At 39.4% G+C, this 27,248-nt stretch overlaps 1 protein-coding gene across 1 annotated transcript in view; it reads right to left on the reverse strand.

Moving 5' to 3' along the window:
• Positions 1-26,494, reverse strand: part of LOC145771193 (uncharacterized) — a 43,714-nt gene extending 17,220 nt beyond the window's left edge. The window contains exon 1 of the mRNA XM_082582928.1: positions 26,232-26,494. Coding sequence (XP_082439054.1) covers positions 26,232-26,416 — 185 coding nt within the window. The 5' untranslated portion in view covers positions 26,417-26,494. The remainder of the gene's footprint in view (positions 1-26,231) is intronic.
• Between the last annotated feature and the right edge of the window lie 754 nt (positions 26,495-27,248).

The raw sequence follows: 27,248 nt of genomic DNA on the forward strand, positions 1-27,248 counted from the left end.
CTCTTGAAAGCTGCTGATGAAGATGGTTCAACGTTTAATGATTCAAATCTCTTATTTGCAAATACGAAATCGACGTACTTGGCTACAGGGTTTCTCATGGAGTAATCAAACCCGATCGCACAAGATTGCAACCACTACTGGATTTACCCGTTCCAAAGTGTAAAACTAAACTTTAAAGAGTCTTTGGGATGTTCACTTACTACGCTCGTTGGATACCACAATTCTCACAAAAGGTACGTCCAGTAAACCTCGCAATTACTGGAAACACCTTCCCCTTGTCTCAACTGGCGTTACAACCTTTTGAATCATTAAGACAAGGACTTGTGAATACTTGTCTATCATTTATTCGTGATGACTTGCCCTTTCAGGTTGATTGGGATGCATCTGAACATACAATAGCTGCAACTTTAAACCAAGGGAGGAGACCGGTAGCCTTTTTCTCAAAAACACTTTCAAAATGCGAAAGAGCGTACCCTGCTGTTGCAGAAAAGAGGCTTTAGCTATAATCGAAGCAGTTAGATGTTGGTGTCACTATCTTCATGGTAAAAAGTTTAAATTAATTACTGATCAACGAGCTCTTTCATTTATGCTTGACCCAACTAGCAAAGGTAAAGTCAAAAATGCCAAAATTCAACTTTGGAGAGCAAAATTGGGTTGCTTCGACTACAGTGTAGAGCATCGGCCAGGAGTCGATAACGTTGCTCCTGACACTCTATCTCGCTCCAAAGTGATCGCTAGCTACTCTCAACAACCCAATCTAAAAGACATTCATCGCCAACTTGGGCACCCGGGAGATACTCGTCTTTGGCAATTCACTCGTTCAAAAAACTTGCCGTTTTCTCTAGATGATGTGAAAAATGTTTGCAAAAGCTGTCGTTTGTGTTGTGAAGTGAAGCCTCGCTATCACAGCTTGGATAAAAACCAACATTTAATACGTGCTACGAGTCCCTGGGAAAGAATAAGTATCGACTTCAAGGGTCCAATAAAAAGTGTCAAACCATACATTTTAATGGTTATTGACGAGTATTCTCGCTATCCATTTGCTTTTGCATGCAAAGACCAATCCTCATCAATGGTGTTAAAGTGTTTATCAGAACTTTTTGTACTATTTGGAGTTCCTGGATATGTACATAGTGATGAGGTTCGGCCTTTATGTCTAATGATGTAAAAACCTACCTTACAAGTAAAAATGTGGCTACCAGTAGAAGCACACCATACCAGCCCACTGGTAATTCACAAGCAGAAAAAACGAATCAAACTATTTGGCAAACCGTACAGTTAATGTAATATGATCGTCATCTTCCACAGGAGAGGTGGGAAGAAGTCCTACCTGACGCTCTACATGCAGCGCGATCATTATTATGTACCAGCACAAATGCTACTCCGCACGAACGTTTTCTTAGGTTTGAATGACGTTCAATGCTCGGAAAGAGTTTACCTGATTGGTTGCTCCAACCAGGATCTGTCCTGCTTTGTCAGGAACAAGGACGAGCCATTAGTAGATGAAGTTGAATTGCTCGATGCGAACCCTAGCTTTGCACATGTTTGATATCCAAATGGCCGAGAATCAACTGTATCGACTACAGACCTTGCTCCTTGTCCGCAAAAAGAAAAACCAGCAGAAGACAACAACGTTACCGCCTCACCCGAACTACTGGATTTAAATTCACAACCTGCACCTAAATCACCAAAGTCCAGACTTGAATCTCTAGAGTCTACACCTGAAAATCCGGTTGTTGAACACTCGCACAAACCGGCCGTGATCGATGTTGAGGTTCCTGCCCTTTGCAGATCCTCTCGGGTACGAAAAGAACCTGACCGATATGGTGCTTATGTGAAACATTGATGTATCTATTTTCTTGAGACAAGTATCGAAATTCTAAACATGTTCATAAATTAGCGGGGAGGAATGTAATGATTGCTTGCCTGTAGTTCACCTTCTTTACTCGCTTACATAATCATGTGTGCCCTAGGTAATTGTACGCTTTTCTAGTTCTGTACTCTAGCCTTGCCACTGATTCATCTTGCAGCTGTACTGGCAGAACGAGGAGAATAGAATTGGGCAGAACTATGTCTACCGTTTGGGGTTTTTTTTCGGTCATTTATCGGTCATTGACCAATTTTTTAGCAAAATGTTCGAAAAAAATATAGTCAATTCGGTCAAAATGTCTGAAAAATATATAGTCAAATCGGGTGTTGCAAGGTTGAGTTTTGCTGATGAAAGTTGAAGAAAGTTTTCTCAGATAAAACATGACAACGTTTCTCAGCGAAACTTAATGTTGTAGCTCATAGGCGCCTAACTATTTTTTTGGCCGTGGGGGCGAAAGCGTGTTTCATTAGCATCAACGTAAATTCAGCAAAATATCACGCAGATGGATGACATAATTATGTCGTCCCACTAGGATTGCTTTTATTGCCACACTCGGAGTTATTGCTACGTTATACCTACCGTTAATTATTATAAACAAAACTTGACCACTTCGGTTAAGCAAACACACGCCATGAGTCTGCGTAGGCGAGCGGTTGATGGACTGCGACTCTTCAAGCTAAGCACTAAGCACAACATAAAGTTTAGCAACGAATTAGATTTATTACCATGAAACAAGAGACGAAAAGGTTCACTAAAAAGTAAAAGGTATACTGTAAATGGAATGACAATGTCTTGAAAATGGAATGCAAATACTAACTTGATTATACGCTTGAAAATATACCTGTTGAAAGTAAAATCATTCATGTTTACATCAATTCAGCAGCACGTCACCTTGAATAAGTTTAAAAGTTGCTGACATCCGTAAACAGCCCTTGAAAAATAGTTACGGAAAGACGTTTGATTAAGTTTTCGACTTGACATAGCTCACTACAATATCGCAACTTATGACTGACCTGCTTTCAACTTTATGACTGACCAGTTTTCGTGTTGCAGATGAAACAAAAGAGGCGCAATATTCCCGCCTTTGATCAGGTTTCTACGGCAACGGTCGTGTGTGCGCCATGCAGTTTATGCGAGTCCGTTGTTGCGTTGATTATTCCGCATGTGCGCAATGCGTTTTGTACCAGCCCTTGTTGCGTTGGTTGGTGGTTACGTCGTGCCGAGACTTCAAGTTCATTTTCACAGCGAGCGATTCACTGGGCACCGCGCAATTCACTGCAGAGGTTTCGACTTTCGAAAGCAACATCGAGTCTGTTTGCAAGTGCATAAAGCTAAACATACGCTCCGTCTACTTAGCAAATTATGTTGTTTTTGGGTGCATTCAACATCTGATGACATTGAATCGACACAAAATGGTAGATTTTTGCTATGTCGCAGGCAGCAAAATCTGTCATTTTTACATTGATTCAACGTCTGCAGACGTTAAATCAATGTAAAGATGACAGATTTTGTCTGGTGTGGAATTGTAGCATCCTACTCGTTCTAGTGATTATTAATCGCAAAGCTGTTGCGGTTTGCATTCAAAAAATGTTGTCCTGCTGCCGATCGCTAGTTCATCTATTGTTTTATGTATCAATACCGCATAAAAAGTTGGCGCCTATGTTGTAGCTAGTCAGGAAGTGCAAAGTTTGGTTTGTATCAGCTACTTGAAAGGAAATATTTTCATCAGAAAAAATGACCGAAATAAATAAAAAATGACCGAATTTTTTCAAGTCATTTCGGACAAATGACCGAAAAGTGTCAGCGAAAAAAAAAACCCAGTCTACCGTAAATATATTTTGTTAACCTTATATTTGTTTTGTTTGTTTAGCACGAATTTAAGTTGATTAAAGACAGGGTTGGCCAAGGAGGTTTCCCCCACTTTAGTTTTACCCGGGTAAAACCCTGGGGGAAAATGGGAAAAACATTTTGGGGGAAAGTGGGAAAAACTGGGGGAAACTGGGTAAAACTTGAGTTGTTGAAATTTGCAAATGTAAATGTAACAATGATTACTCCTCATAGTTAATGTTTATTACCATCATATTTTGAATGAACCTATAAGATTTCCTGTGCTCAACTGCTCATCCTAGAAAAAAAGAAAAATACCGTGATTTACTAATATCTAATAATAGATAGGTGGGTACAAGAGTAGGTGCTCACTGCCTGCCTACAATCCCTCCTCGGTCTGCCTGAATCATACTTGCAATTGTTTCTTGTTGTTTTTTGATTTATTGAGCGCGAGTTGGGATAAAAACCTGATTTTGTATCAACTTACATTGGCTTTAACACGACAACTTAAATCCGTGGTACACATTCATTTCTCTAGCTTGCTTTTTTCGATAATGAAATGAAACTCAACACAAAGGCAGGCAAATACTCTCCAGAAACCACGGCTCCCGGCACGCGGCAAATGCGACAATCAGAAATTAAACGTCTTGGTCAGAAGGCTGGCCACGTCACGTATAACAGTGAAAGAACGCAAATTCAACGTTGCTTAATTCAACCAGCCAAGTTACAAATTCATCACAATTTCAATTCTAATCAAGAGGGCAATCGACCCGCCGGAACATTGCGGCCCCTAATTATGGCACATAATTACAAACAAAAGTTGAAGTAGAAGGGTCGATTCCCGAAATGCAATACACAGAAAGTATGTACATTAAAACTACACAAAAACGGTGATTATCTTTTGATAGCAGTGCAAGGCACTTGGACACCCTGGCCACAATGGCCTGGCGAATACTTACACGATTAACGATTAATATCTACGTTAGCTTCATGAGACACACATAGTAGCAAACAACTCAGACGCACTACACAGTACCTAACTAGCTACTTATAATGACGCAAATTACTGAGATCGCTTGCGAATACTTACACGGTTAGCATTTACATCATTTGCATGAAACACACAATAGCAAACAAATCAAATGCATTACACAGTAGGCCTAACTAACTAGCTACTTATAACGAGGCCGATGACTGAGATTGCTGTAGAGCATACGTTACTAAGACATGTTGTTGAGTTACGCATATTGGAGCCCTGCGGATGACACATAGAAATACGCAGGTTAATAACAGATTTGCGCGGTACATATCTACAATACACTACAAATTTAAATGAAAGGCAAGGGTGGTACAGATGCCTCGACGACACCAGCTAACAACAGACCAGGGCGTGGCCGGGTCCTGAACGCAGTCAAGCATTCCCCACAGGAGCAACGCACGATATATCCCTTAGGACCAGGTCCACTTTGACCTCACCCGATGCCTCATCCACCACTGAGACTGCCACCCTGACGCGCCTGACAATCGGTTTTCCTTTTCTAATTTGGGGGATGATCTCATGGACTCTCCCCAGACGGTACCTTCCTCTCTTAGTTATATCTTCTGGAGAACCAACCACCACTAATTGGCCAGGCTGTAGGTTTTCCACCAAACTGGCCCACTTTTTTCTACCCTGCAGGGAAGGTAAATAGAAAGAGATCCATTTCTCCCAGAAACTGTGAGATAGAGCCAGGTTGTACCTATAGTCTCTCCGTAACTCATCTCGGTCATGAGGATTTCCTACTGATGAAAATGGGCTCAAGAATGGGTTAAGGAGGGCGGCTGGGGTGATAACAGTAGAATCCTTAGGGTCATCACAGACAGGGACTAAAGGTCTTTCGTTGACTATTCTTGTGGCACTACCAGTAAATGTAAGAAGTTCAACAAAGTTGGGTTTCCGTGATGAGTTCCCAATAACGTGGGAAAAGGCAATTTTGAATTGCTTGACCATTGCTTCCCAGGCCCCTCCCTGGGCCGGGGCATACGGAGGAATGAACTCCCAGTTAATTCCCTTTTTTCGCAAAGAAGTTTGAATTTCAGAAGACTCCAGAATTTCTGGTAGTCTTTTAGATGCCGCTTGAAATGTGGTCCCGTTATCTGAGTACATGTTACGTATAGATCCACGCAAGTCTACAAATCTGGTAAATGCTAAAACAAATTCACTGTAAGATAGTGACGTCACAAGTTCCACATGGATTGCTCTACTCGCAAGACAGGTAAATAACAATCCCCATGCTTTCTTTTGGCTTCTTCCTTCCACAAACGTCATTGGACCAAAATAATCTACGCCACTGTTGAAGAAGGGTTTGTTATAGGCCGTGGTTCGTGGTAATGGTAGATCCGACATAAGCTGCCTGATAGGCTTTGCTTTCTCTAAGGCACATGGAGCGCAGTCATGCAAATAGTGTTTCACCGAGGAATTACCGTTTGCAATCCAAAAACGTTGACGAGTAGATAACAGTGTCTGTTGCACACCACAGTGATAGCTATCACAATGAGCGTCAAGGACAACTAGCCGTGTCAATGCGTGCCTCGAAGGCAAAATAAGAGGATGCTTCGCATCGACAGTTATTTCGGGAGACTTACTCAATCGACCTTCAATACGAAGTCTCCCCCGTGTGTCCACACAAGGACGATACTTTTTTAGAGAGCGCAACTCCTTCAGGCACTGTTTATCAGCACCAGCTTCGCTTGAAGCAAGACGTTTTGTTACCACATCGATCGACTCCGGCAGGCCGTCACAACTTAACAAATCTCTATACACTACTTTTTGTACGTAAGAAACAACCCTATTTAAAGCGTCCTCAAGATAGGATGCATTTAACTTTGGTTTTACATACCCATGTTTCTTGCATTTGGATACAATGAACTCCGTGAAAGCTACAAGATAGGCGGCTCTTTTTTTCAACACGTACAAAGTAGGTGCGGTTTCGATCATCTTGCTAATGGAGCCAGCAGTTGCATTTTCACTTACCGTTATCGCCGGCGACAGTTCCATTTTACGAATAGCAGCATCTGCTCCATTCACCGTTGGGACCTCGCCCTCCTGCATGAGAAAAGATGGACCGCTCAACCACATCTCTCTGGAACCTGTTTTGGTGATGGCATTCGGTCTGGTTCCAACGTCTGCCGAGTTGAGATGTGTCGGACAAAAATGCCATTCTCTCACCTCTGACAAGAGTAAAATACGATTTAACCTACGAGTAACAAACTTGCATAATCGTAAATCAGGATTTCTGATCCACTGAAGGACAGTATTCGAGTCACACCAGAAATGTTTTCTAAGATCAGGCAGGTGTAGTGCATTAGCTGCCTGGTTTAACAGTTCCGTAGTATTAAGCGCGGCTACAAGCTCCTTTCTGGCAATCGGCCATGCACTTTGATGCTTGAGGACAACCCTACTTTTGCCAAAAACGAAGGATACGCAAGGGACTCCGTTACACAGCCTACGTATATACACAACGGAGGCAAAGGAGTGATTGGAGGCATCACTGAATCCATGTAACTGATATACGATATCATCGTCTGCACAACACGGCTCTGTGTTTACAAAATACCATCTAGGTATGGAAAATTCTTTTAGTAAATCTAATGAATGAATCCACGACTTCCACTCTTTCATGTAGCTTTGTGGCACTTCGGTGTCCCAATCGAGGCCTTCAATAGCCAAACGCTGCAGAATTAACTTAGCTTTAAGGAAGAATGGAGCGCCGAACCCTAGTGGATCGAAATTTTGGCCAAGTTGGCTTAACATTGAGCGACGTGTGTACTTCTCTAAAGGTTGGAGAGAGCACTTAATGAAGAATGAATCTGACTCGGTTTGCCACACACAACCTAGAGTTTTTGCTACTGGTAAGTCTGTGTCGTCTTTTTCGAGGTCGACATCGCGAAAGGAGGAAGCCAGCATCTCTTTTTTAAAGTCCGACAAAACATCCAACGCCCCTTTGTTGGCACTCCATTTCACCAAACTAAAGCCTCGGCTATAGAACAAGTCAATGGCTTGTTTAGCAATCTCACTGACCTCATCAAGGCTATTTCCAGAGAATATCAGATCGTCCATATACATATTTTTTCGAATGGCACGCAGGGTCAGGTCACTGGCTCCAGTGGGGTTTTGTTCAATCATCTTTTGAATGGCTAAGCAGGCGACGTATGGACTGCTTTTAATTCCCCAAGGGTGTACACAAAATCTAAACGGAATTACTTTGCCCTTTTCGATATCATTATTCTCAAACCACAGCAAACGGAACAAGTCGCGTTGTTCCATTGGTAATTGAATCTGGAAGAAGCACTTGGTTAGGTCTGCCATTAGGCCAAACTTTCCCAATCTAAAGCGAGCCAGAACTTGTGTTAAAGGGTTTAATATGTCTGGGCCCGACAAAATCACATCATTAACACACCTACCCTTAAACTCAGATTTGCCGTCATATACCACTCGCTTTTTTGCTTGGGATGTCACAAAGTATGGTAAGTACCACACACATGCTGATGAGTCATCGTCTTTTACCGGCTCAATGTACTCACTGGACTGCATTTCAGTCATCGTTTCTACTAAGAATATTCGAACATCAGATTGCTTTAAAGCCTTTCGTCGTAAGCTCAGAACACGGTCAAAAGCCAAAGAGTGGTTATCCGGTAATTCAAAGTCGGTTTTTAAAGGTACGGGCATTTCAAATCTCCCATCTTCAACTTTCATTTGCGTCTCAACAAATTTTTGTGCTATGACATCATTGCGGGACAGTTCTATCGTTTCATCTGTTAGGGTTAAATCCTTTATTACATGTTTTAAACGACTGATTTCAATCTCTTCTTCTTTTGAACGGCGCGAGCGACTACTCGAGGCACTGGTGGTTGATTTTCCTTTTATTGTACCTAATTTTGTATCTACCTTGGAGATTTGCTTCTGTTTTATAGTACGTTTCAATTCCTCAATCTCTAACCTGACCTGTTCTGTAGCTTCAGATATCATAGTGCTATCCTTTAGTTTATTCGCAAGTTCTAACAGTTCTCCAAAGTTGCCCTCTAACTCCGCCATATCAACCAAGGCCCGCTCTAGCAACGCTTCATCATGTACCATGGGGAGACCTCTCCTTAATTCTCCAACCCCCTGCAGCACCTCTCTTTTTTTGTGTCTGACGTCCCTGAGCACAGCTTCTGCAGTGAAATCAGCATGGGTAAGGCTGCCATGAACCCCCTGAGGATACACCTGCCCAACGCCCGGGTGTTCCGCCGCACCGCCCCCAGACGCAGCGCCCCCTGTCCCACTGCCAACGGGAAGCGTACGAGACACCGGATGGCCACCGTCACCTTCCATTTATCAATTTAAGAAATTACACTACTGTATACTACAGCCTACACACAGTAATATCGACACACGTAACGTAATGGACAGCGTAACCAACATTAATTAGTAACTTACCGCTCTCTGAGTTACGGTGGAGCAAGCCTTTTGACAAACAATACAGTATTTTACACAAGTTATTATACACAATTAGGCTCCGGTACAATAGAGTTCCAGTTTACAACACAATTAAAGTACGGTTATATTAAAGTCCTTTCGTTGCAGGGATGTGCTGACCACCCCTTCAGAAGTCTTCCTTGGTTGAAATTTAAATTTGTTAGTCTTTAAGTTAGTCCTTTAGTTCTTGTTCTTTCAATTCTGTCAATTTTGTTAGTTCTTTTAATTCTTTTATTTCGTTATTTAGATACTTTATAGTTCTTTACTTCAGTTGTCCAATTATCAGGTTTTTATTTTTGGGTACAAGAGTAGGTGCTCACTGCCTGCCTACAATCCCTCCTCGGTCTGCCTGAATCATACTTGCAATTGTTTCTTGTTGTTTTTTGATTTATTGAGCGCGAGTTGGGATAAAAACCTGATTTTGTATCAACTTACATTGGCTTTAACACGACAACTTAAATCCGTGGTACACATTCATTTCTCTAGCTTGCTTTTTTCGATAATGAAATGAAACTCAACACAAAGGCAGGCAAATACTCTCCAGAAACCACGGCTCCCGGCACGCGGCAAATGCGACAATCAGAAATTAAACGTCTTGGTCAGAAGGCTGGCCACGTCACGTATAACAGTGAAAGAACGCAAATTCAACGTTGCTTAATTCAACCAGCCAAGTTACAAATTCATCACAATTTCAATTCTAATCAAGAGGGCAATCGACCCGCCGGAACAATAGGTCCAATCATTAGTTTACATAGATGAACATAGGTATGATACCAGTATGTTATCAAGTTAGATGCTCACCTGTGCCTAACATGCAGTCAGCGAACAAAATTGTAAACATTGAACAACAAAAGCCAAAGAAAGAAAGATTAAGAGCCGGTATAATCTCAGTCATTGATAACATGTCGACAGTATTCATTGTCGACATTGAATAGCTCTTCATCTGGGGTTTCAGATTCTATCCATCCAAAGTGTCTATAAACATGCACGAATTTGGCAACCCTCTCATTGCCCAGTCTATTTATTTGCTTTGTGTGGATTATAGCCATGCTACTGAACAAGCTTTCTATTCCAGCACTGGATGGTGGGCATGATGATATTGCCATCATCAATGAACAAAACTTCTTTACTGGCTCATTGTTTGCAACTTTTCTTATGTATTGCCAATATTTAAGCACTTGGTGACAATTTTTTCATTGATTTGATAAAAGAGATGTTTGGAAAAATAGATGTATCCTTAGTCCTTAGTTTCATATCCTGCCAGTAGGAGAATAAATTGTCATCTTTTTCAAAAACAAAGTTGCGTGCAGTTTCTTGCTCATCTGCAGACAAAGTCATATATTTTTGAAACTGATCAACATTGTCTCCTTCATTTTTCTCCATTTTTCTTCTCACTTTTCTCCTTCCCTGAGAGTAGCACACTAGACATCGTTTTTGAAGCTTTTTTTTTTTTGTGCGAGGAAGCGTTTTAGGAAAGTGCTTACCACTGAGGGACTCGAACTGGGAAGGCTGTGTGGACGATCTCTACTGCTTTCTGGCAAAGTGCTGGAAGATATCAGTTGGTTCGCAAGCTGCAATTTAAACTGAAGCAATTAGTCACAACAGCACAACACTGACTGGCGTGGTCTTTGAACTGGGGGTAGACCATCTGAATTTAATAAGAAATTACTATTGGTAATTTGGTACTGCCAGCAGACAGTGGGTCAGTACGCATTGAGAAAGTGTCAAAAAAAAAACCTGAAATATCACTCTGTGATGATCCGATGGTTTATCTATTTTATCTAAGTATTGATGCAATTCAGATGGAAAATGTCATGAGATAACAGTTAAACAGCTGGCTAGTCATTATATTGCATCAGAAACTCCACAAACAACACATTTAGAAGTTTTAAGGGTTTCCCCCAGTTTTACCCAGTTTCCCCCAGTTTTACCCGGTTTCCCCCAGTTTTACCCGGGGGAAACTGGCAGGGTTGATCTCTAAGTGGTCAAAACCCAGTGGTCAAAACCCAATTGCGGTTTAAACCTGGTTTTAACCGGTCAAAACTAGGTTTAAACCGGTCAAAACTAGGTTTAAACCGGTCAAAACTAGGTTTAAACCGGTCAAAACTGGTCAAAACCCTGACCGGACCCTGACCTAACTGGTCAAAACCCTGACCGGACCCTGACCTAACTGGTCAAAACCCTAAACTGACTGGTCAAAACCCTGTAATGAGTTGCTTGATCGTGTTCGCCAGAAAATCACTGAAAATGTGAGGGAGAAGGTAGAAGGTAAGGGAGGAGGGAGAAGGAAAAGATGAAATTGACTGGTAAATGAAGCATTTGAATATACTGGAGAGACTTGTTAATTCCAATTGTTCAATTGAGGTGTTCTACATAAAGCAGATAGGCATAAGGCATCACAACTTGTTCCTTTTCCGATAATCCTTTCTTGGCTTGACAGGTACTTTGCTTCAAAGAACGAATCATAAACTATCCTGTCTTTAATTTTTAAAGCATCTTAGAACATGCATTCGCATTGTTTTATTTTAACTGGATAAAATTTGATGGCAAATGTTATTCATAAAAAAATTGTTGGAATAAATTCTTGTACTTCAGTTGGCTGTGCAAATTGTTCATCGTTCTACCAAGCATTTTTTGGTTCATCAGAAACTTATTTTTAGAATTTGAATTTTCTCCATATTTAAAATAACTAACTGATTGAAATATCAAAAACAACAGAGAAGTTAAATATTTTTTGTTCCAAATCCAGCATTTAGGTTATGTTGATCAAAACAAAATATAGTTGAACATCATTACTAATAACATGGAGGGTAATACTTTTAATTCAATTGAAAAGCAACTTGATTCATACACTAAAGGGGTTTTGACCAGTTTTGACCAGCAATAGGTGGTCAAAACTGCCCGGTTTAAACCAGGTTTTAACCGGTTTAAACCGGGCGGTTTAAACCACCCCGGTTTAAACCGATCAACCCTGGAAACTGGGAAAAACCTCCCAGAGGTTTTACCCAAATAACCCTGATTAAAGCCAAGTTATGTTTCTAGTTTGGTTTATATCGTAACAGGCATGCTAATAAGTAATTTCTTCTAATGACATAGCTGCATGCGTTTAAGCGGTGTCGATTGTCGAACCAGTGTCCTTGATTGCAAGCATCACATATGGTTTTTTAACAATGTCAAGTTCTTTCTGACACAACGTGAAGTAATAAAAACGCAAAAACACACAACATACAAACGCGAAAATACACATTACACAACAAAAACGAGAAGAAAAAACAAGAGTGTTACCATATCTCAGAAAGTAAAATGAATTATAATTTCAGAATTGCAGCAGAAATTACAACAAAATAAATACCGGTATCTGTTGTAGTAGGGGGGTTAATCGGTTTTCTTTTTTTAATCTTACTTTAGCCCTGGTTTTACGGGTCTGCTACTATTCGGCTAGTCCGATTCGGCTAGTTCCCTATTCGGCTACAGCCCAATTCGGCTAGTTCCCTATTCGGCTAAAGTCTTTTTCGGCTAGTTAGGCTACCTATTTGGCAATGTTTTGAAAATCCAACGATAATTAATTTAACGACACCTTAGCTGTTGATTTAGAGAATTTTGTATTTTATTCCACAATATGGTTTCTTTTATAGTTGAAATTACCGAAGCTTTAGATGAGTGAAAGTTAGCAAAAACCGAATAGAATGAAATTTAACGAAAAACTTATGAAACCATCATGTAGTAAAACCTCACCTTTGCGTTGTGTACTAAATCGATTCCTCTACCATGATAAAGTAACATCAACTGAGAGTCTAACGAAGGAAGTAACCAAAGGAATTCCAGGTCATGTAACGCCGAAACCCAGGTTTATTCTAAACTGCCACTTAGGTTTTAACTTCATGTTTTATGTCAAACGCTATTTGGCAATTGTCTTTTTTCGTTGACATGTTTTCCCTGAGACTTTTATCTCAATAACCCCTATTGTTAATCATGAAAAATGTTGTTTTCATGTAAAACATTTATTTTGAACGAACCCAGACAACAAAATTCGTCATTTTTACAAGGTAAAAATGACGGATTTTGCCGTCTGGGAAGGCACTCAAAGGTAAACACTGGATAAAATGCAAGAATGCAAAAGAAACGATATTGTGGAATAAAATACAAAATTCTCTAAATAAACAGAAGAATCGGACATACATCTCTCTGTTATCATTTTTAATGTAAAAATTCCTTTTTGTGGTCCCTTTGTCTGGAACAAATCCAAACTGTGGTGTTGAAATTTCAAATTTAAGTTGAAATTTTAGTTTTGATCTCAATCTCATCATCATGATTCGGAGTAAGATCTAGTTGTTAAATGATTCACAAGGCTAATTGTTCTGTGGAGTGAGCATTCTGTTGCTCCGGTTTTCTTTGGCAAAGTTATGAATATGGAATGTATCATATCACTAGGGATGCTTCCGGCGTCATAAATATGATTTAAGATCTCAGTGGTTAGGTCTAAACCCCACTCATCTAAAGCTTTGATAATTTCAACTATAAAAGAAACGATATTGTGGAATAAAATATAAAATTCTGTAAATAAACAGAAGGCGTCGTTGGATTTGCAATTTTGTAATAGTTGAGGATTCTAATCTATTCTAAGTTTGCATACAGATGGTAACGTAGGATACATGTCAATTTTTGCGAGCAAACATTTCAATTTAATAGTTCAAACATTTTGCGCTAAATTTCAATTTATTTTTCTTTGTCGGAATGCAAAAGAAACGATATTGTGGAATAAAATACAAATAAAATTCAAAACTGTAGCCGAATAGGGAACTAGCCGAATCGGACTGTAGCCGAATAGGGAACTAGCCGAATTAGACTAGCCGAAACGGGCCATTCCGTGGTTTTACAATACAACAGGACATTCTATGGGTCTGGAAAACTTTTTTTAATTTCTGTCCGAAAATTACCCTCCCCTCCCTTTACCCTGAAAGTTACTTTTCACGTTTAATTGCCTAATATTGTAAGGATGTTACTTTTTGTTTAATGGCATTTAAAGTTTAAATATTACTTGCTACTGTACTAAAACACATTAAATATGTTGCAAGACTGTCATAAACATTTTTCCGGTCTTGGTTTCATCGTAAAGGTGCGTCTACACGACGACGTCTACTGTTTTCTTGCTTAAGCTAGCAAAACTTCTTGTTTGTTTAAGATAATTGCACTTTGTGCTGCTTACTTTTAAGAAAATAAGCTAGTCGGCGAGCAAAAATTTGCTCCAGAGCAAAAAACTGAGCGCTTAAGCGAGTTCTCTTGCTTAGAAATGTTTTAGCGTCAAAACAACAGGTCTACACTCAGTGGTCTGGCTGCTATTCAAGCAACTGGGAAGTTTGTACATAGTTGTTGTTTTGTATTTGATGCACCCAGCAATGCTTCTACTTTTACAAAGCTAGATTACCACTTGTATTATCACATTTGCCCTCAGATTACCACATTTTTGCTGTGATTTTCTTCCCGATTTTAACCTTATTTCGACTTACTTTTACATTAACAAAGTGGCTATTTTTACCCACTTGCTGCCATGGTTACAATCAGGTGTTGCCAGAGTTAGGATTAAAGTTAGGAAGGGTTAAGGTAGGCTAATGGTTAGACTTAGGAATAAGGTTAGGGTTTTGATCTTTACCCAGAACTAAAAAAAAAATTCCAAAATGCAAGTTTTTGTTTTCAACAGCTTTAAACTTTTCTCAAATTAGGACAGAATTCCTTATCTGGCAACGCTATTATTTGGCTATATTTACACTATATAGTGTAAAATAAGGTCTAAAACAACTACTCAGTTTATTAACAGTAATGGTTATTGACAGTTATTAAAACGTCCGAAATAAGTAAGCAAAGTACTGTAATTGACACCGCAGCTAGAATCTAAAAGACATCTTGACTATGAATATGGTCACCCTACGTCAGGCCTCGAAATTCGTTTTTGTTGACGGCGGACAAACGTGTCCTGTCTGAGCAGCTATCTCGGCGGACAAATTAAATTTCACGGCGGACACACCAGTTTTAGCGTCGATCGTCATGCTTAATCACTATATCTTGATAATTATTCGCCATTTGAGAACTATAGCTACGGTTTAGAAGGCTTTTTTAACTTTCAGCGAAGTCACTGACTCTGAAAAGCTTTCATCAGACCAACGACGTGCGCTTGAAGAGTCAGCATAGCTGCTTAATACGCCGCATAACTGATTAACTTCTACCAAATGAGGTCGTGTGGCTTCTTGCGTCACAATGCTCTGGACACGAGTCGTAAAGCTTCTACACCAACGCTACTATTTTCTGTTGTGAAAAGTTTCACTAGGCTTTTTTCTTTAGGTTTATTTTTGCGTGTCATGTGAACGAAAGTAAATTCTCCCCGGGCCTTTCTTTCTTACTGTACTAACAAAACTAAACAAATTTTGCTGAACTTGCTGTAATAGCCTACTCGTATAATCTAATTTTGTGACCAACCTTGCCTTATCAATATTACTTGGAGATCAAAGCCAGACATTGTGACGTAAGACTTGAACTAAGTTGTGCGGGATTAGAGTAAAAGTACCGGTACTCCCATCGATTCATAGCAAATAGGGATGGGCAATTCAGAATACCGAATCCAGAAGGATTCGGATCCTAAACTATCCGAATCCAAAACGGCAATAAAACCGGGTAATAAGATTCGGTTTTAAAGATATGCATAAGTCTTGTGCAAGCTGTCAGCTGGAGACAGTGAACTGAAAAAAATGTGGTTTACCCACGCAAACGTTCGAAAACATTGTGCACGCGTTGTGCGCGCACGGCGCATGCAACTCTACGTCACTCGCTCGCATGAGCAATCAAAGAAACTAAGCGTGCAATGTTCTTCACGCTTTGTACACATGCACAATGCTTTTTTTCAATCCACGTGCGTATGCGACTCTGCGATAGTTTGACCGGTGGGCGTAACAACATTGAGCAGATGCCCCCTGCTAAAGGAGTTGGCTCTGAAACACCTCAGCATACCTGCCACATCAGCATCTTCCGAGCGATTCTTTTCGACCGCGGCTTGACGGAAACTAAGCTGCGCTCCCGTTCAGCGTTGCCAGATGGGGAAATAGAATATCAAATTAAAAAATTATGGTGAAATTTACAGGTCTTTATTGCCAAGCTTTTTGACATTGGAGCCAGATAAATTTTTGGTGAAATCTGGTGAAATTTTTCCTACTCAATTTTTTTCAAGAAAGTTTTTTCAATTTTTTTAAACTTTTTAGCAATAGGCTATAATCCCTGCTCGTATAGAAAACGTTTTGCAAGAGGTTTGCATATGGATGATGACAGTGTCTTATGTCTTAAAACTATTTGTATTTAAGCGAAATTGCTTTATTTAGGGTCAGGGCCGTAGCCAGACCGCAGAGCAAGGGGGGGCAATTTTTTTTAGGGGGGGCCGAAAATTTTTTTTGGGCAAAATCATTATAATTGTAGCTGTTGCTCGAGAATGTTGGGATTTTGCCAGGGGGGGCAGATTTTTTTCAGGGGCGGGGGGCGATGCCCCCCTGGCCCCCGGCTGGTTACGGGCCTGTTTAGGGTGTTTTAAATATCTGGTAAAACTTTAGTTACTTTTTGTTGCCAAGCGGCTTCCATCATCTGGCAACACTGCTCCCATTTGGCTGGAAGTCATTTAGAATGCCTTAATGTGTTGCATTGCAACAAACATTTACTTTGATTGTGTAGCTTTTGTGTCTGAAATTTTTTACTTTTTGTGTTGCTGGAGCCTGGAAGTTAATAGGATTCAGTATTCTGGATTCGATTCTGGATTCGGTTTAGTATTCCGGAATAATTCTGGAATAGTGAATTATTCTGAATTGCCCATCCCTAATAGCGAAGAATTCACCTTTGTTACGCTGATTCAATGTCACCAATCATTGAAGCAACGTAAAAATCGAAAGTTTTCCTGCTTGAATGAAAGCGAAGGGATGCAGTATTCACATTTTCTAGATGCATGCTAGAATGCGCGGAAAATTATACATTTGCAACAATTGTTCGTGCTATGCAATGACAATTTGTATCGCTATTTCTCGGCGGACAAATATGACCGATCTAGATGGTACTTCCCGCGGACATCACATGTTGTGACGACGGACATGACCGCCGTGTCCGCTTTGAATTTCGAGGCCTGCTACATTCAAAGTCAAAAGTCAGGATGCATTCCAAAATCAAACCGAAAACAGCGGAATATGCTAGTCGCATGCTATTATAAGTAGTTTTTTGCATATCTGTTTGATTTCGGAAGACAACAGTTTAAATGCTCTTATTTATTGATAGTATTTTATGTCAAATTTTTAAAATCTACAATTTCCACATTTTGGCAACATTTTCATACAAAATTTCCATATTACCACTAAATTACCACAAATTTTTCATTACCACATTTTTACTACAAGCATGATGAAAATTCCACAATTGTGGTAATTACCACAAAAGTGGAAGCGATGGCAGCCAGTGTTCTTTGGCCACACCTGTTTCTAACTTTTTAACTTCACTAAGGTGTCTGAACACTTCTTTCTGAAGTAAATTGCGTGTTTGCAACCTTATCATTTTGCAGCATTTTTTACAGAAGTTCAGTTGCTTTTATTTCTGACCATGACCATCACAACAAAAAATATTATACATTAACATTTGAAAGCCATCATTGAATGCAACAACTCAGTGCCAGCTCACTCCGACTAGTTGTTAAAGAACAGTCGGTTTACTTCTTGCTATGGCGCAAAGTTTTTGAAACGTGACATCATTGCGGTTGAAATACTCGCGTCACCGCGGTTCAAGCAAGCAAAATCTTTTTTCGAGATTGTGAGTGTAGACAAAATGAGCTTAAAAACTAGCTTAAGCAAGAATTTCTAAGCAAGAACACTTTCTCGTGTAGACGCACCTTAAAACACAGGGAAGTGGTCATCTCGATTGACTATGCGCATGACTATGCAGACAGCTTGTATGAAGCTGGTTGTAGTTGAGCCGACGTAAATTGACCAAAAACCTATCTCCAAAACTATGTTTCAAAAAATAAAGTTGCTTTTAGCTTGTTTTGTTTACGGTATATAATAGTATATACATTTATAACTGAAAAAACGTCTTTGGCTTCCATACCATAGATTCAAGTGGGTGGTAAGCTTAAATGAATAACTTAGTTTTCAGTCAAAAACCCCAACTAGGTTTAAAAATGATAAAACATAGCCTACCTTAACGCCGCCTGGGGAAAATTTTGGGGAGAACTGTCGTATAATCAAGTATTTCTCATAAATGATTATAAGTGAAATTTGAAACACTGAATAGCATCTAAATGACCAGTGACCACAGTGTGCCACACCTAAATATCCTAACACCTGGTGCATGCAACAATTTGGCAGCCACCCAATTGTTCGCACCTAAAAGACATGGACCCTACTGTAGTGTACATTAGGCCTACTCCTGGACATGACCTCGGCTACAACAGACCTTGTTATTAAACCTTTCAGTGTCTAAAAACATGATTAAACAGCTGTAGTTTTAAAAAAAAATTCCACGTAAATATTTCCTGGAAAATTCAACATAGTACGAAAAATTATTTATGGCCCCAATGTAGGGCCTTGTAGGCTATTTCAATGTGGGAGAAGGTTGCTTAGGCTAGGCCTATTATAAACATAGGACCATCAGGGACTTTAATCTGGAGAAAAATTTTACATGCAGCGTAAAGCCTACATAAATATTCATCTACTATACGAAAGAGAAAAAAGTCACTGAAAGTTGTGAAATGGATTTTAAGTGGATACTGGATATGGTTATATTTATTATATTTGTGAATTTGGCCAGCGCAGCTCAATGCAAAATTCGAAAATAAAACTTTTTGAATTAACCTTTGAATTCGCTTTTGAATTTACCAATGATCCAAATTAGAGATGTACCGATACCAATATTTTGGCCGATACTGATCCCGATATCACTTTTTTAGGCTGATACCGATATTTTGGCTGATACTTTGGTGTTACAAAAAGAAGCAATTTTGGTATTTGCAAGGAATTATATCAAATGCTAAGTTTCACCTTATTTGCATAAAACTATTAAAAAAGCTTTCAATTGGCATAATTTATTAAAGATTCAAGAATCCAATCTCAACCGCATTGTTGTGTCATAATAGTAGGTTTTAGTAATGAAAGTCCACCGTAATTGAGGATTGGGGTATAAGAGAAGAAACATTACATCATAATTGGGGTTTCTGAAAAATGAATAAAGTGTTTGCGCAAACTCTCCAAATAAGCTATCATAATTGATAATAAGATGTAAAATGTAAACCAAGTGATTTGTGTAGTCATACAAAAACTATTCGACAAGTAATGTGCATTGTGCAACCTAAGGGCGCTTGTCGTTTGGTTGAAAAGCTTTTGCCAGGCCAAGACTACCTAGTACCCAGGTAGCAAAAGTGTATAATTTTGCATCGTTTTTACGTTGCTAAACGTTTAAGAAACCCGTGTAACTTGGTTGTTTTTAGTAAGCTGGTTCTATCAGTTTGTGATTTAATTTCCACCTTTCGTTGAAATAAACTCATTAAGCTTAAACAATGTCATGGAAGAGTAAGTAGGCTCAAAATGAAAGCAATGGGACTACGAATCCTCACTAAACTAATCAAAATGGTCTTGTTGCGCCTAAGATGACAACCTCATTGTGAAGAAAGGAGCGTTCTTCCCGGGTATCAGCACAAGGTTGAGCACTGACTAGTACAGCGAGCAGTTGCGATTCGCCAACCACAACGGTGTAGCTTCCACACTAGCCATTTCAATTCTTGTCGATGTCAATTCTTGCTACAAAACGGCTGCCAAGAAACATATATTATAGTTGATTGGATGGTCTCAAATTTTGCCGATACCGATACTCAAAAAATGGCCGATATCACCGATACCGATATATCGGTACATCTCTAATCCAAATGCATGCATACTACCATCTATTCTAATCAAAGATATAGAGAGTAGACTAGGCTATAGGCTACGGCATTAAATTAATAACTTCAAGTGTATTGTGAAGCCTTCACCACACAAGTGTGGCTTCGTCAGTGACTGCATATCTATACATTATCAAAGAAGATTTGAAGTTCCGGTTGTACGTTTATAAGAATAATATAGGTAGGCTATTTAAGGCATATTTGTGTGACAAAAGTTGTACAATACCCTTGGATCAATTTAATGTGGTACCAGTAGCCTATTCGAATACTGAAAAGTTTGGGTTTTCATCAGGACAATTATCGTTTCTAGTACTAGTTGCAACGTTCATCTGATGAAATTGAAAGTAAAAGCAACAACAAACAGGATGGTTTATTGCTTCACTGACGTTTCGCGCACCATGACAATGCGCATCCTCAGTGCGAATCACATACAAAGTAAAATTTCACAAGGTCAGGCCTCGAAATTCCGGCGGTCATGGCGGACATGACCTCCGGAATGACCTCGAATGTCTGCCGAAGCCGACTCATTGGTCGGTCATAAATGACCGCCGCAAAATTCTTGACAAAAATAGAGCTAATGCAGCAAAAATATATTTTAAATTTGAATTGTTACAATTGTTTGTTTAACGCGAACAAATACGGAGCTGAAACAATAATAGTACAGGCAATCGCTTTAAAGATCACATTAGAGTGGCGTGGTTAACGAGCTGATGGCAAAAGTAGCCATTTTTACATCATTTCAACGCCTTGCAATGTTGCCTTGAAATAAAGTTGTCTGAACTTTTCGGCAGGATATGTGTTCTAATTTTAACAATGAGGATTATTGCGTTACATTGATCGTTTGTTAAAAAGAAACGTCACAGAGAAGCAAGTCTCAGCTGGGTTCCGCACGTGCTTAGGCGAATGTGGCGACCTTATTCACGCTGATACTGATAGAAATAGAATTTCTGCACATAAGGGAGAGTGTTAGACTAACACTATTGTGTTAGTTAGTTAACACTAACACTATTGAGGGCTTACACTACTGAGCATAGGCGCCGAGTTTTCAAAATAGCTGGGCGGGCGAACAGGGTCTGCTACTATTCGGCGAGTCCGATTCGGCGAGTCCGATTCGACTAGTCCGATTCGGCGAGTTCCCTATTCGGCGAGAGCCCTTTTCGGCGAGTGCCCTATTCGGCGAGTTTTTGAATATTTTGAAAGGAAATTATCGGGTACCGTAGCCTAATTATAATTGCCGTTTTTACATCGTTTTAACGTCGCTAAACGTTGAAATCGTGCAGAAAAGAATAAAAAGAAAATGTTTGAACTATTAAATTAAAATTCTTCATGTCAGTTTAGTTGTTTTTATTTCTGACCATCATATGAAAAACAATACACGTCAACATAGCAAAGGTAGAAGCGACAAAACGCAAACGTTTAAACGTGCTTGAATTCGTCATGTCAGTTCAGTTGTTTTTATTTCTGATCATGATATCAAAAACAATACACGTCAACATAGCAAAGGTGTAGAAAAAGGTAGAAGCGACAAAACGCGAACGTTAAAACGTGCTTGTGACCGAAGTAAGTTATTGAGTTGAAAGAAATTTGGCACGGTCGCAACACTTTCAGAAAAATTTAAGATATGAAGGGAAAATAAAACAAAGAAAATGTTAGAAAAAAAATAATGTTTATGTCTATAAGTTAGTACTTTTGAATAGTTAAAATGATTAGTTTGGACCAACAAATGTGTGGCCTACAGCTTGGATTGAAAGGAAGTTATCGGGTACCGTAGCCTAGTTATCCCGACCAGCAAAAATTTGTTCCAAGAACACAGTTCATTTTTACATTGTAGTAACAGAATGAAAAGGCTAAACAAATGTGTGGCCTATCGTGTTAACGTCGCTAAACGTTGAAATCGTGTAGAAAAGGGAGCTTTTGCTGACTAGGATACTTTGAAACTGAGAAACATTCACAAAAGCCCTACGATTTGTTCCAAGAACCCATTTAGCATAACATTTCATTTGTACATTGATTCAACGTCTGAATACATTATCTTAAAAATGCAACGTATCGTAGGGCTTCTGTGAATGTTTCTCAGTTTCAACGTATCCTAAGCACCCTTTTCTACACGATTTCAACGTTTAGCGACGTTAAAACGATAGGCCACACACTTGGTTAGCCTTTTCATTCTGTTACTACAATGTAAAAATGAACTGTTAGGCTAACTGGGTTCTTGGAACAAATTTTTGCTGGTCGGGATAACTAGGCTACGGTAGCCTAACCGATAATTTCCTTTCAATCTAAGCTGTAGGAGTGTAGGTCACACAGTTGTTGATCCAAACTAATCATTTTAACCATAGGCGCCTAAGCCGTGGGGACCAGGCCCCCACGCATATTTCCGCGTGGGAGCAACTTTTTATGCGGCATTGATACATAAAACAATAGATGAACTAGCGATCGGCAGCAGGAAAACATTTTTAAATGCAAACCGCAACAGCTTCGCAGTAAATAGGCTAATCACTAGAACGAGTAGCGATGCTACAATCCCACCCCAGACAAAAAAATCTGTCATTTTTACGTTGATTTAACGTCTGCAGACGTTGAATCAATGTAAAAATGACTGATTTTGCTGCCTGTGACATAGCAAAAATCTACCATTTTGCGTCGATTCAATGTCATCAGATGTTGAATGCACTCAAAAACAACATAATTTGCTACGTTGACGCAGCGTGCGTTTAACTTAATGCGCTTGCAAACAGCCTCGCTGTCGCTTTCGAAAGTCGAAACCTCTGCAGAGAATTGTCGCGGCAGTGAATCGCTTGCTGTGAAAATGAATTTGAAGTCTCGGCCCGAGGTTACCACTAACCAACGTAACAAGGGCTGGTACAAACCGCACTGCCCACAGTCGCACAAGCGGCATAATCAACACAACAACGGACTCGCGCAAACTGCATGGCGCACACACGTCCGTTGCCATGGAAACCCGATCAAAGGCGGGGAATATGCGCATCTTTTGTTTCATCTGCAACACGAAAACGGGCGTATTACAACGAATTGGAACTTGAAAGCTGGTCAGCCATAAGTTGCGATATTGTAGTGAAAAGGGAGCAATGTCAAGTCGAAAACTTAATCAAACGTCTCTCTGTAACTATTTTTCAAGGACTGTTTACGGATGTCAGCAACTTTTAAATTTATTAAAGGTGACGTGCTGTTGAATTGATGTAAACATGAATGATTTTGCTTTCAACAGGTATATTTTCAAGCATAATTATGATCAAGTTAGTATTTTCATTCCATTTACAGTATACCTTTTAGTAAACCTTTTCGTCTCTTGTTTCATGCTAATAAATCTAGTTCGTTGCTAAACTTTATGTTGTGCTTAGCTTAAAGAGTCGCAGTCCATCAACCGCTAGCCAACGCAGACGCATAGCATGTGTTTTGGTCGAGCTTTGTTTATAATAATTAACGGCAGGTCGAACGTAGCAATAACTCCGAGTGTGGCAATAAAAGCAATCCTAGTGTGACGACATAATTACGTCATCCATCTGCGTGACATTTCGCTGAATTTACGTTGCTGCTGATGAAACACGCTTTCGCCCCCACGGCCAAAAAAATAGTTAGGCGCCTATGATTTTAACTATTCAAAAGTACTAACTTATAGACATAAACATTATTTTTTTTCTAACATTTTCTTTGTTTTATTTTTCCTTCATATCTTAAATTTTTCTGAAGGTGATGCCACCTTGCCAAATTTCTTTCAACTCAATAACTTACTTCGGTCACAAGCACGTTTTAACGTTCGCGTTTTGTCGCTTCTACCTTTTTCTACACCTTTGCTATGTTGACGTGAGTTGTTTTTGATATCATGATCAGAAATAAAAACAACTGAACTGACATGACGAATTCAAGCACGTTTTAACGTTCGCGTTTTGTCGCTTCTACCTTTGCTATGTTGACGTGTATTGTTTTTCATATGATGGTCAAAAATAAAAATAACTGAACTGACATGACGAATTGTAATTTAATAGTTCAAACATTTTATTTTTATTCCTTTCTGCACGATTTCAACGTTTAGCGACGTTAAAACGATGTAAAAACGGCAATTGTAATTAGGCTACGGTACCCGATAATTTCCTTTTAAAAATTTCAAAAACTCGCCGAATAGGGCACTCGCCGAAAAAGGCTCTCGCCGAATAGGGAACTCGCCGAATCGGACTAGTCGAATCGGACTCGCCGAATCGGACTCGCCGAAACGGGCCATTCCGGGGCGAACACATACTGACGCGTCATATTTAGGTTATTTTGTGCGTTTTTCAAAAGGGCGATTTTGCTAGGTTGTTGGGCTAGCCTAGTTTTACATTTAAGTCTATGTCTCCTCTAACACGATTTAGAAACAAGTAATAAATATAATTGATACGCAACAACGTCTGGTCCTGGTAATTCAGTTCCGCATGTTTTTTTATAATTGGTACGTGCGGGTTGCAGAACGAAAACTGCAATACTGTACTAGTTCCTTAATTACATTACTATTGTTGATACAACACGATAACACACACACAATACATCGGTGGGTTCATACGATAAGTCGCTCCTAGCGAGCGCACAGATAAGACACAAGAGATGCTGTAATGCAACGCAGAAGCGATTTTACGGCAATTCAGCTCCCGAGAAGCCATCTAGCGATAAACTGCGCTATTGAAACGAGCTTATATTGAATCTACAATTACAGTAGAACAGTTATATAACAAAGGAGCAGAATTGCAACTTATGACAATCAACGGTTTCATCCGGCCAAACCAACAGGTGTGCACACTTTAATATCAGTGACGTAACAGACGCAACTGTGATGATTGAGAACACAAAATAGAGCATTTTGGCAGCAGAGTTAATTGATAACGTCGTTTGAGAGAAAACTACTCCTTTGAAAAACAATGCTACAGTTTTTACAACGATTTAACATCTGGCGATGTTAAAACGATGTAAAAGCAGTGGAAATTGCGGTCAGACTTTGCTGCAAATGAAGTTCTTCGCAGGTTTGCGCAATTTACTTGATTTATAGCACTGGGCTACGAGTGGCAGAGCTGAGACAAACGGCGCGGCCGGACACTTTTGCTCGTTTAACGGCGAATCAACGTTGTTTAACGTTGCATGAATGTAACAATGGCAATAATTTACGAAAATTAATTGCTTAATTAGTAGGTCTAGTAGAGCCTATCATATGGCGACAAAACTCTGTGAATAAGGTAAGTAGGCTAGTATCAGAAGGTGGCAGATGGTTACAGATATTTTGGGACTTAAAATTGCATTAAATTTTTTTTTTTAATTCTTGAAATGTCCGGCGGGCGCGGCCCGCCCGCCCGGGACTCGGCGCCGGTGCTACTGAGTCACTAATGCGCGTTTGTCTGGACAGTCCTGACATGGAGATTTACGACCCCGCGCCGGCAGTAATCGCTTGGCACAACGATTATATAACGCGAAAACCACCGAATAAATGATCGGAGTTGCTTTTGTAATAAGGAAATTTGGATTGTTGTTTTCAATTGTGTTTATTGCGTCATTACACGACTGTCATTAACGCATTGATTTATTTGCAAGCAAAAAAATATGTCCGGTTGAGATATTAAATGTCCGCTGAAAGGGCCAGTCCGGTAGGACATGCTTGACCGCCGGAAAAAAGTACAAATTTCGAGGCCTGCAAGGTTATATACTGCAATGCAATTGTGAATCCAGGTTGTATTCTAAAATCAGGGCTAAAGTTGATATTATACTAAAATTAACTCCCGTCCCCGGGTCACTATTTTAAAAAATCTATATTTCACTTTTTTCTTTTGTCTTCAACTGCACACGAGTATGTAACATTACAAATTTTATTTTGTATGTTATTCGCTTTGAAGATGTGCAATTGCGCATGGTCATGGTGAGCGGAACACCAGTAAAGCAATAAAACAACTTATTTGTTTCTGTTGTTACTTTCACATTCATCAGATGAACAATTGAACAATGAACAATTGAACATCCAAACTTTTCAGTACCAGATATTCACAGCTTCTTCTGATAAACTTTCTGATGATCTAATAAGTTCAATGATTCACATTTAAATGTTTATAACATACCGTGTATTGCAGTTTAGAGCTTCATTCTCAGTTGATTCGACGGCAAATCCCCCTTTCTGATACAAATACGGATAACATTTTCTTGTGTCTATAACAGCTTCTGAATGATCTTGGTCAATGATTCCATAAGGTTCACATACTTCAGAAACTTCAAGCTTCACAGGAACACTTTCATGTGGATTCATATTCAAAATTGAAGGGAACTATAATAAGCTGACTTAATAATACGATGCTTATTTAAAATGAAACAACTGAATGAAGTAATATTTTCCTGAAAATCAAACAGTAAAAACATGAATACACAGTAAAAATAAACATTCCAAATTACAAGTAGGCTATGTTGACTGATTGTTGAATCAACTTCACCATAACAATCATATTCATATAGTTATTCACCAGAGTAAACATTTGCCGATCACATTACAAGTGTATCATTACAAGTGTATCATTACAAGTGTATCTAATTACAAGTGTATATATATATTATTACCAGTGATCCCAATTAACGAATCCAGTTCGTGTGAAATTTAATGCAACAAATATGAAAAAGTGCGTACAAACTTCTCTACGTAGCTGACTGGTGATGTAGGCGCCAAGTTTGCGGAATGGCCCGTTTCGGCGAGTCCAATTCAGCTAGTGTGATTGGTGAGTTCCTTATTCGGCGAGAGCCTTTTTGGGCGAGTTCCCTATTCGGCGATTTTTTGAAATTTTTTGAAGGAAATTATCGGGTACCGTAGCCAAATTATCATAGCTGTTTTTACATCGTTTTAACGTCGTTAAACATTGTAATCATGCAGAAAAAATAAAAATAAAATGTTTAAACTATTAAATTAAATTTCGTCATGTTTATGTCTATAAGTTAGTACTTTTGAATACTTAAAATGATTAGTTTGGATCAACCAATGTGTGGCCTACAGCTTGGATTGAAAGGAAATTATCGGGTACCGTAGCCTAGTTATCCCAAACAGCAAAAATTTGTTCCAAAAACCCAGTTTGCCTAACAGTTCATTTTTACAT

The sequence above is a fragment of the Aplidium turbinatum genome, chromosome 5, assembly GCF_918807975.1.
Source record: "Aplidium turbinatum chromosome 5, kaAplTurb1.1, whole genome shotgun sequence".
Lineage (NCBI taxonomy): Eukaryota > Metazoa > Chordata > Ascidiacea > Aplousobranchia > Polyclinidae > Aplidium > Aplidium turbinatum.